Below are 11,186 nucleotides of genomic sequence, written 5' to 3' on the forward strand. Positions count from 1 at the left end.
TTTTTTTTTGAGAGCTCATGCTCTTACAATGGAAGGTATAGGGTCATATACAAATCCAGCTCATAGATTGCAATTCCTATGGCTTCCTCTAGATAAACAGTCTTTGTTCAAGGTTTCTGGCTTTTTTCTTCCCAAACGAGGAAGAATTTTGAGTTTTAGTACTGGCAGTCTGAGTTGAAAATCAGTCTGGTGCGCGACGAAGAGGACACGCACCTGCTAATTTTGCTTTTCTATTGAACATACTTCTTTCCGTATAAAATATTGTAGTTTAATTACATTTTAGGGTACCTGAGGTTTCAATAGAAACGTATTTTTACTTGTTTTAAAGTTTAGCGGTAGATTTTTGGATTCCTTTCGCAAACCTTTGGATTGCAAATCAGAGGAAGATTTTCCAAAAGTAAGTTAATATTTAATCGCTATTTGTGATTTTACGAAGCCTGCGCTGGTTGAAAAATATTTTGATGTGGGGCGCCATCCTCAAACAATTGCATGGCATGCTTTCGCTGTAAAGCCTATTGTAAATAGGACAATGCAGTTAGATTAACAACAATTTAAGCTTTTAACCGATATAAGGTACTTGTATGTACCTAAATGTTTAATATATTTATTTGAATTGCGCGCCCTCCAATTTCCCCCGGAAGATGTCGACAGGTGTCCAGCTAGCGGGATGCTTAGCCTTAAGTGTTAACCATTCAGGACCTTTTCCAACTATTAAAATAATAACTATATGTGAGAGAGAGAGAGAGAGAGAGTAAATCTGACAGTAAATCTCAGAAAGACCAAAATAATGGTGTTCCAAAAAAGGTCCAGTTGCCAGAACCATAAATACAAATTCCATCTTGACACCGTTGCCCTTGAGCACACAAAAAGCTATACATACCTTGGTCTAAACATCAGCGCCACAGTTAACTTCCACAAAGCTGTGAATGTTCTGAGAGACAAGGAAAGAAGGGCCTTCTATGCCATCAAAATGAACATAAAATTCGACATACCAATTAAGATCTGGCAAAAAGACATATCAGTTATAGAACCCATTGCCCTTCATGGTTGTGAGGTCTGGGGTCCGCTCACCAACCAAGAATTCACAAAATGGGACAAACACAAAATTGAGACTGCATGCAGAGTTCTGCAAAAATATCCTCCTTGTACAGTGTAAAACACCAAATAATGCATGCAGAGCAGAATTAAGCTGATACACGCTAATGATCAAAATCTAAAAAATATCCATTAAAATCTACAACCACCTAAAAGGAAGCAATTCCCAAACCTTCCATAACAAAGCCATCACCTACAGATAGATGAATCTGGTGAAGAGTCCCGCAAACTGGTCATGGGGCTCTGTTCACAAACACAAACAGACCCCACAGAGCTCCAGGACAGCAACACAATTAGACCAACCAAATCATGAGAAAACAAAAAGATGCCACAAGACAAGGGCAACTAGTGAAGAACAAGCACCATTGTAAATACAACCCATATTTATGTTTTTTATTTTCCCTTTTGTACTTTAACCATTTGCACATTGTTACAACACTGTATATATACAAAGTATGTCATTTGAAATGTCTTTATTCTTTTGGAACTTCTGTGAGTGTAACGTATACTGTTCATTTTTATTGTTTATTTCACTTCTGTAAATTATCTACTTCACTTGCTTTGGCAATGTTAACATGTTTCCCACGCCAATAAAGCCCTTGAATTGAATTGAACTGAGAGAGAGAGAGACACAGAGAGACACAGAGAGACACAAAGACAAACAGAGACACACAGAGACACACAGGGACACAGAGAGAGAGACAAAGAGAGAGAATGTTTGTTACTGTGCGTTATTGTTATACCACTTTCTCACATATCCAGTCATGATATTTGAGACAATTGTCATCATTCCATGTCTGTACAGGGTCATCTTGTCCATAGTATATCTCAGCACAGTCCTCTTGCCCATTATCATCAGGCTGTCCTCCCCTCCAGTACCTAAACAACACAGAGAACCAGACAGTCAGACAGTCAAACATCCTCCTCAATTATACACATAGTTCTACATATTAAAAGCACCCTCTGTAAAATGATCATACCATTATCAAGAATGGGCAATCAACACATTTCGATACCTCATTTCTATAATCTATAGTTCTCATGAATGACATTCATGATTGGAAATATACCTTTTTATGAACATGATTGGAAGCAATATATCTTTGTTGTTTTTTATCTCCATATCACAAGGTAAAATGGTAAAATATCTCACCCTGTGGTCAGTGATGTGCCGTCCACCCACTTCCAGGTCCCCTCAGTAACAGAGTCAGTCAGACCAATCCAGGCTCTCAGGTGGAGGTTGAAGAGAAATGTCTGTTGTTGAGAAAGATAAAAAACTGTAACTTTTAATATATTTATAAATACCGCACACATGTTATCCTGTTAGGACTAGGGGGCAGTATTTACACGGCCGGATAAAAAACGTACCCGATTTAATCTGGTTATTACTACTGCCTAGAAACTAGAATATGCATATTCTAGCTTTGGATAGAAAACACCCTAAAGTTTCTAAAACTGTTTGAATGGTGTCTGTGAGTATAACAGAACTCATATGGCAGTCAAAAACCTGAGAAGATTCTGTACAGGAAGTGCCCTCTCTGACCATTCCTTGGGCTTCTTGGCTCTGTTTATTGAAAACTTAGGATCTTTGCTGTAACGTGACACTTCCTACGGCTCCCATAGGCTCACAGAACCCGGGAAAAAGCTGAATGATGTAATTCCATCCCCTGGCTGAAAAACATTAGCGCCTTTGGTAAGTGGTCTATCAGAGGACCATCAGACTGAGGTGCGTGCACGGGGCGACACCATGTTTTTATTTTCTCTCTCTTTGAACGTCGGAATATTATCGCTTTTTTACGAGAAAAATGGCATAAAAATTGATTTTAACCTCTTATGGCTAGGGGGCAGTATTTTCACGGCTGGACAAAAAACGTACCCGATTTAATCTGATTATTAGTCCTGCCCAGAAACTAGAATATGCATATAATTATTAGCTTTGGATATAAAACACTTCAAAGTTTCTAAAACTGTTTGAATGGTGTCTGTGAGTATAACAGAACTCATTTGGCAGGCCAAAACGTGAGAAGATTCTGTACAGGAAGTACCCTGTCTGACCATTTCTTGCCCTTCTTTGTCATCTCTATCCATTACAAAGGATCTCTGCTGTTACGTGACACTTCCTACGGCTCCAATGGGCTCTCAGAGCCCGGGAAAAAGCTGAATGACGTAATTCAAAGCCCTGGCTGAAACACAGGAGCGCTTTTGCTAAGTGGTCTATCAGAGGACAAAGGGCTTAGGCTCGTGCACTGGCCGCCCCCGTCTTTCTGTTTTTCCCTCTATTTACCGAAACACAGATTCCCGGTCGGAATATTATGACTTTTTTACGAGAAAAATGGCATAAAAATTGATTTTAAACAGCGGTTGACATGCTTCGAAGTACGGTAATGAAATATTTAGAAATCTTTTGTCACGAAATGCGCCATGCGTGTGACCCTTATTTACCATTCGGATAGTGTCTAGAACGCACGAACAAAACGCCGCTGTTTGGATATAACGATGGATTATTTTGGACCAAACCAACATTTGTTATTGAAGTAGAAGTCCTGGGAGTGCATTCTGACGAAGAACAGGAAAGGTAATCAAACTTTTCTAATAGTAAATCTGATTTTGGTGAGTGCTAAACTTGGTGGGTGACTAAATAGCTAGCCCTGTGATGGCCGGGCTATCTATTGAGAATATTGTAAAATGTGATTTCACCGAAAAGCTGTTTTAAAATCGGACATATCGAGCGCATAGAGGAGTTCTGTATCTATAATTCTTAAAATAATTGTTATGTTTTTTGTGAACGTTTATCGTGAGTAATTTAGTAAATTCACCGGAGGTTTGCTAGTTCTGAACGTCACATGCTAATGTAAAAAAGCTGGTTTTTCATATAAATATGAACTTGATTGAACAAAACATGCATGCATTGTATAACATAATGTCCTAGGGTTGTCATCTGATGAAGATCATCAAAGGTTAGTGCTGCATTTAGCTGTGGTTTTGTTTTTTGAGACATTATATGCTAGCTTGAAAAATGGGTAGTCTGATTATTTCTGGCTGGGTACTCTGATGACATAATCTAATGTTTTGCTTTCTCTGTAAAGCCTTTTTGAAATCGGACAGTGTGGTTAGAGTAACGAGAGTCTTGTCTTTAAAATGCTGTAAAATAGTCATATATTTGAAAAATTGAAGTTTTCGGATTTTAGAGGAATTTGTATTTCGCGCCACGCCCATCATTGGATATTGGAGCGGGTGTTCCGCTAGCGGAACATCTAGATGTAAGATTAAACAGCGGTTGACATGCTTCGAAGTACGGTAATGGAATATTTAGAATTTTTTTGTCACGAAACGCGTTGGGCGCGTCACCCTTCTTTACCCTTTCGGATAGTGTCTTGAACGCACGAACAAAACGCCACTATTTGGATATAACTATGGATTATTTTGAACCAAACCAACATTTGTTATTGAGGTAGAAGTCCTGGGAGTGTATTCTGACGAAGAACAGCAAAGGTAATAACATTTTTCTTATAGTAAATCTGACTTTGGTGAGGGCTAAACTTGCTGGGTGTCTAAATAGCTAGCCCTGTGATGACGGGCTATCTACTTAGAATATTGCAAAATGTGCTTTCACCGAAAAGCTATTTTAAAATCGGACATAGCGAGTGCATAGAGGAGTTCTGTATCTATAATTGTTAAAATAATTGTTCTGTTTTTTTGTGAATGTTTATCGTGAGTAATTTAGTAAATTCACCGGAAGTTTGCGGGGGGTATGCTAGTTCTGAACGTCACATGCTAATGTAAAAAGCTGGTTTTTGATATAAATATGAACTTGATTGAACAAAACATGCATGTATTGCATAACATAATGTCCTAAGATTGTCATCTGTAGAAGATCATCAAAGGTTAGTGCTGCATTTAGCTGTGATTTGGGTTTATGTGACATTCTATGCTAGCTTGAAAAATGGGTGTCTGATTATTTCTGTCTGGGTACTCTGCTGACATAATCTAATGTTTTACTTTCGTTGTAAAGCCTTTTTGAAATCGGACAGTGTGGTTAGATTAACGAGAGTCTTGTCTTTAAAATGGTGTAAAATAGTCATATGTTTGAGAAATTGAAGCAATAGCATTTCTAAGGTACTTGAATAACGCGCCACGGGATTCCACTGGCTGTTACGTAGGTGGGACGAAATCGTCCCACTGGCCCTAGAGAAGTTATTGTACTGATGAAAAGTATTCTCTCTCTCTCTCTCCCTCTCTCTCTCACTCTCTCTCACACACTCACCTGTTCCTCTTTGCTGTTAATGATCACCAGGTCTGCTCCTCTGTCCAGACAGTCCTGTCTGCTCTCCTTCCAGGTTTTCTTCTCAGAGGAGAGGAAGTACAAACTGGAGTCAAAGTATCTCCATCCCTCCTGACAATGCTGCTCTGTTGAAGAGTAAAGTTGAACACATTGAGAAACTTAGCCAATATCTTTATACTCATAAACCCATTGATACATAATTATTGTTGATTTTACTTCTAATTTATCAGTTTATATCCCACCTATCACATAAAGCTTAGCCTGAATATGGCCTTTCTCTTTAGTCAGGTTGTTGTATCTGGTCTGTAACTGGTCTCTCTCTTCAGTCAGGTTGTTGTATCTGGTCTGTAGCTGGTCTCTCTCTGCAGTTGTGTTAGTCTTATAAAGGGAACAACTCTGTGACAAGTTGTTCCTTTTATCCTCAGAATCTTTGATGGCTCTGTTATCTACAAAGTATAAACATATAGTTACCAGCTAAAACACCAGTTAAATAGGCTTAGTAACCTACACTTCTTACAACTAGGTGATAAGCAATGAACTTGGACACAAACTCACAGTAGACAGACAGGCCTATGATCACAGCCAGTAGGAGAACACACAGCAGCCCCAGACACACTGCAGCAACTAGGAAGGGTCTCTTCCCTGAGCTATCAGGCTCTGTGGACACATACAATGTACTGTTATGTTTTGTGTGTGTGTCTGTGTGTGTGTGTTTTACCTGAGTGCTGGTCTCCTGGTCCATTATTAGGAGCAGTGTCTGCTGTCTCTTCTCTCTTGGTGCTGGTCTCACCGTCTCTCAGGGTGTCTGCACTGACGTAGATATGCACAATCCTCTCCTTCATCTCACCTCTGTCAAACTTCACCTTCTTGTTCATATCTTTCTCAGCATAGATGACCTTTTACATCTTTAACAATGCCTGGGTCTTTCTTTCTATGTGGGTCTACTATACATTAAGTCTCTGCTTCTAGAATTAATGTGGTGGTCTTCCAACATGGCTGCCAGGAGGCGTCGTTCGTCAACTACAGTACAAGCCCTCTGTACTTTTTCTGCTTATAGTGATGTCTCTGTTTCTGAGTCATCTGTGTGTCTCTGTCTGTGTGACTACTGTAGGTGTTAACTCTAAGGAAGTATCAACAAAATGACACGGGAAATTGTGGCTATGCTAATACAAAAATGTTTACAAGTTTGAAAACGTGTGTGCGTAGTTGTGTGCATAGTTGTGTGAGTGTGAGAGATTGTTACAGGGGTTATTGTTAAAGCATTTTCTGCAGCACAATATAAATCATTACATGTCTCTACATGGTCACCTTGTCCAGAGTATATCTCAACACAGTCCTCCTGCTCAGGGAACAGGACATGCTATTTGTGATGATGGACAGAACACTATCATACCAGGAAGATATAGATCATAGAGGGGAAATGAAGAACAAAAGCTAGCTTTTTACATATATTAAAGATAATATGGAACAGTCAAATATGAGCATTTGATATTGTCCTTATATGTAACTTGACAACAAAGACTGACTGTCAAAAATTATTAGAACACACAGCAGCCCCAGACACACTGCAGCAACTCCAGAGGGTCTCTTCCACCACTGAACATTTACTGAATAACACATTATTAAAGTAAGATCTTTGGTAATGTGTGTGTCACGTCCTGACCATAGAAAGATTTTATTTTCTATGGTAGAGTAGGTCAGGGCGTGACAGTTTTTCTCCTTCTATGTTTTCTATTTCTATGTTGTCAGGTTCTAGTTTTGTATTTCTATGTTGGGGTTTTGTTTGGGATAATCTCCAATTGGAGGCAGCTGGTCCTCGTTGTCTCTAATTGGAGATCATACTTAAGTAAGGGTTTTTTCCACCTGGGTTTGTGGGAGTGTCACGTCCTGACCAGCAGAGGGAGTAATTGTATTAGTTTTGGTCAGGGCGTGGCAGAGGGTTTGTGTTGTGTATGTATTTCTATGTTCTGTCTAGTTTAGTTTTTCTATGTTTAGGATTGGGTGTTGGACTCTCAATTGGAGGCAGGTGTTTCTAGTTGCCTCTGATTGAGAGTCCTATATAGAGGTGTGTGTTTGGTTTGGTTATTTTGTGGGTAGTTGATTTTGCACTGCTGTATGTAAGTACCTAGCCTGTAAAACTGTCGGTATGTCGTTCTCTTTTGTTTATTGTTTTTTCGTGTTCATGTGTATTGAATAAATTATCATGATGAGCACGCAACCCGCTGCGCCTTGCTCTTCTCTCCAGTACGACAACCGTTACAGGGAGATTGTTTTTGAGTATGTGTATGTTTACTCTGCGTCCCGGTTTGTTTTTGTTATTCAGTTTATATGTGTTGCATAGTTTCACAGTGTAAATAAAATGTGGAACGACACACATGCTGCACTTTGGTCCGCTTCTCCTTATGTCACGTTTGTCGTCGGTGAAGGAGGACCAAAACGCAGCAGGCATGCGGTTGTTCATTTTGAACATTTATTAAATCAAAAAGAACACTCCAAAACAACAAAACGAACAACGAATTACAGACAGTCTGGCCAGGCACAAGGCTAAACTCAGAACAATCTCCCACAATAAACAGACAAACACACCCAACTAATATAGGACTTCCAATCAAAGGCAACACCACACAGCTGCCTTCAATTGGAAGTCCACCCCAATTAACCAAACATAGACATACAACTAATTAGATCAACATAGAAATACGTGAAACTCAAAAAGTGCCCAAAAACCCCGTAATACTAAATCAAATGCCTTACAACAAAAACACCACCCTGAACCACATAAAACAAATACCCTCTGCCACGTCCTGACCAAACTACAATAACAATTAACCCTTATACTGGCCAGGACGTGACACCTTATGACAGTGTATTACTGTATCATCCAGGATTGAGACAAAAAAAGGTATAGAAATACTGAGTAATCTCACCTGTTTAATATATTGTGTGTGTGTGTGTGTGTTCGTGCAATCTTACCTGAAGCAACAATTCCATTACTTGGACTGGGCTTGAAGGCTCTTACATTGGAATATAATTGGCCATCGATGTCTGTGTTCTTCATTGCATCAGGCTCATTGTCTTCAAATCCATCTGAGTTTTCATAGACTCCCTTTGACATCTTAACACACTTGTGGTCAAATACAGTAACTTCTACTTCTTACCTCAACTCTATATGTCTTTAGCTGTGTCGTCTCCCTGCACTGTCCTGGGTCTGTGTGACTTTAGGTAGTGAAACTCTATATCAGTCAACCACAGTGAACGGGAAATTGTGAAATCAACACACTGGCCACCATGTGACTTCCACCAGCCTTAGTTTGATAATATACTACATTATGTGACTATATCATGATGTATGTGTGAATTCACAGGGTCCCAATTGTTCATGTTCTAAAATAAATTGGTATCCTGTTAATTGACATATACACTACATATATCCTGACTGAGTTTAATAGCCTTCCCTGTAGCTCAGTTGGTAGAGCATGGTGTTTGCAACACCAGGGTTGTGGGTTCGATTCCCACGGGGGGCCAGCACAGGAAAAAAAAAAAAAAAAAAATGTATGAAATTGTATGAAATGTATGCATTCACTACTGTAAGTCGCTCTGGATAAGAGCGTCTGCTAAATGACTGAAATGTTTAACTCACCACCAGCCTTCAAATGGAGAACACATTATGGCTCTCACTCTATGACCGGTGGTGTAGGGAGAAGTTGACCCTAGATGCTGATCTTAGGTTGGTTTTACATTTCCACCACTAATGGTTAAGGTTAGGAATGGGGGAGGGAAACATGATCCTAGATCTGTAGCTAGGGGAAACATCCCCCTGAAGTGTGATCGGCAACCGATGGCCATATATGGGTCTTTGTTCTATCTATGCTGACTGTGAAGAATTACTCAGAATGAAAAAGCAGAAGTTCTGACAATAGCTCCATAGTTTCAGTTTTAAGAGAACAGAAAGATGAATAAAAAGCCTTCACATGTATTAAGACAAAAAGTTAATATTTCCACCCTGTCTTTTAGTACAACATAGCATATACATACTGGTTACATCTAATGACACAACTCTCTCTGCACTGATTCCACTGTTCCACATGACATCTACCTACATTAACTATTATACAACTCTATAGCTCTACTCTATTCCACAGGAGGAGAGCAAGCATCACACAGATCCTTAAATACAGGGACAGAGTCAAAGGTGGCCCTCTGGTGGACAGAGTACTAACTACAGGTACAGTTGTAGTGTTGGTGACAGAGACCTGGGTGGATGTAGAACTAACTACAGGTACAGCTGTATTGTTGGTGACAAAGACCTGGGAGGACTTAGTACTAACTACAGGTACAGCTGTAGTGTTGGTGACAGAGACCTGGGTGGATGTAGTACTAACTACAGGTACAGCTGTAGTGTTGGTAACAAAAACCTGGGTGGATGTAGTACTAACTACAGGTACATCTGTAGTGTTGGTGACAGAGACCTGGGTGGATGTAGTACTAACTAAAGGTACAGCTGTAGTGTTGGTGACAGAGACCTGGGTGGATGTAGTACTAACTACAGGTACAGCTGTAGTGTTGGTGACAGAGACCTGGGTGGATGTAGTACTAACTACAGGTACAGCTGTAGTGTTGGTAACAAAAACCTGGGTGGATGTAGTACTAACTACAGGTACAGCTGTAGAGGTGATGACAGAGACCTGGGTGGATTTTCTACTAACTACAGGTACAGCTTTGGGCTGTAGAGCTCACAACCACCTCCACGGAGTCTTTCAAGGAGACCAGACTTACACCTACTTTGCCTGCCCTGTCTGCTACCACCAACTCTACCTTCTTTGAACAGCAAGTGGTGCTGCAGGCACATTCTCGGCTCTGGGGCCCATCGCCGTAGAAGTGTTGAGTGTCTCATCACCCATGCCTCTCTCGTTGACACCGATGGTGAGGTTAGCGGAGGGCTCCCAGTTTGAGGAGCTGCATGCTAACGGGCAGTCAGAGGAGACCACTGAGGTATAATAAGACCTGGAGACTGCGTCCAAGTCACGCCTGCTCCCGCTCTACCCCCTGGCGCTCGAGGGCGCCAAGCTCCCCAGCATTGTGCACACCTGCCATCATTATGCACACCTGCCTTCCCCCGTCACGCCCATCAGCGATTATTGGACTCACCTGGACTCAATCACCTCTGTCATTACCTTCCCTATATCTGTCTGGTTCCCCGCTCTGTTCCCAGCTTCTGCATTAATTGTTGTTTGTCTTTGTATACCCGTGTGCTGACGCTGTTCCTATCCTGTTACCTGTCTGTTCCGCATTAAATGTTCAACTCCCCATACCTGCTTCTCATCTCCAGTATCGGTCCTTACAGAATGCAGAAGCCATCATATGAAGCATCGGGGAGTGCTGACGTTCCCGGTTGGTGGTGACGTCGGGTCCGGGGCTCGACACCACAATTCAATTTTCTCAAACAATCAACTATTTTACACCATTTTAAAGATAAATCTCTCGTTAATCTAACCACATTGTCCGATTTCAAAAAGGCTTTACAGCGAAACGAAACATTAGATTATGTTAAATAATCACACAGACATTTTCCAAGCAGGGAAATATGTCACAGAAACCGAAAACACAGCTAAATTATGCACTAACCTTTGACGATCTTCATCAGATGACACTCCTAGGACATTATGTTACACAATACATGTATGTTTTGTTTGATAAAGTTCATATTTATATCCAAAAACAGCATTTTACATTGGTGCTTGATGTTCAGAAAATGTGTTTCCCACCAAAAACTTCCGGTGAATTTACAAAAATACTCATCATAAACGTT

The 11,186-nt window shown here is 40.5% G+C and overlaps 1 protein-coding gene across 1 annotated transcript; it reads right to left on the reverse strand.

Annotated features, from left to right (window-relative positions):
* Window positions 1-1,460: 1,460 nt before the first annotated feature.
* LOC106610446 (uncharacterized) lies at window positions 1,461-8,582 on the reverse strand. The gene is made up of 6 exons (XM_014209824.3): window positions 8,351-8,582; window positions 5,933-6,034; window positions 5,620-5,823; window positions 5,360-5,502; window positions 2,249-2,349; window positions 1,461-1,974 (listed from the first exon to the last, which is right to left on the reverse strand). Exons 1-6 carry the CDS (start codon window positions 8,490-8,492, stop codon window positions 1,833-1,835), a joined length of 834 nt encoding a protein of 277 aa, XP_014065299.3. The 5' UTR covers window positions 8,493-8,582; the 3' UTR covers window positions 1,461-1,832.
* Window positions 8,583-11,186: the final 2,604 nt, after the last annotated feature.

The sequence above is a fragment of the Salmo salar genome, chromosome 08, assembly GCF_965601325.2.
Source record: "Salmo salar chromosome 08, fSalSal1, whole genome shotgun sequence".
Taxonomy (NCBI): Eukaryota; Metazoa; Chordata; class Actinopteri; order Salmoniformes; family Salmonidae; genus Salmo; species Salmo salar.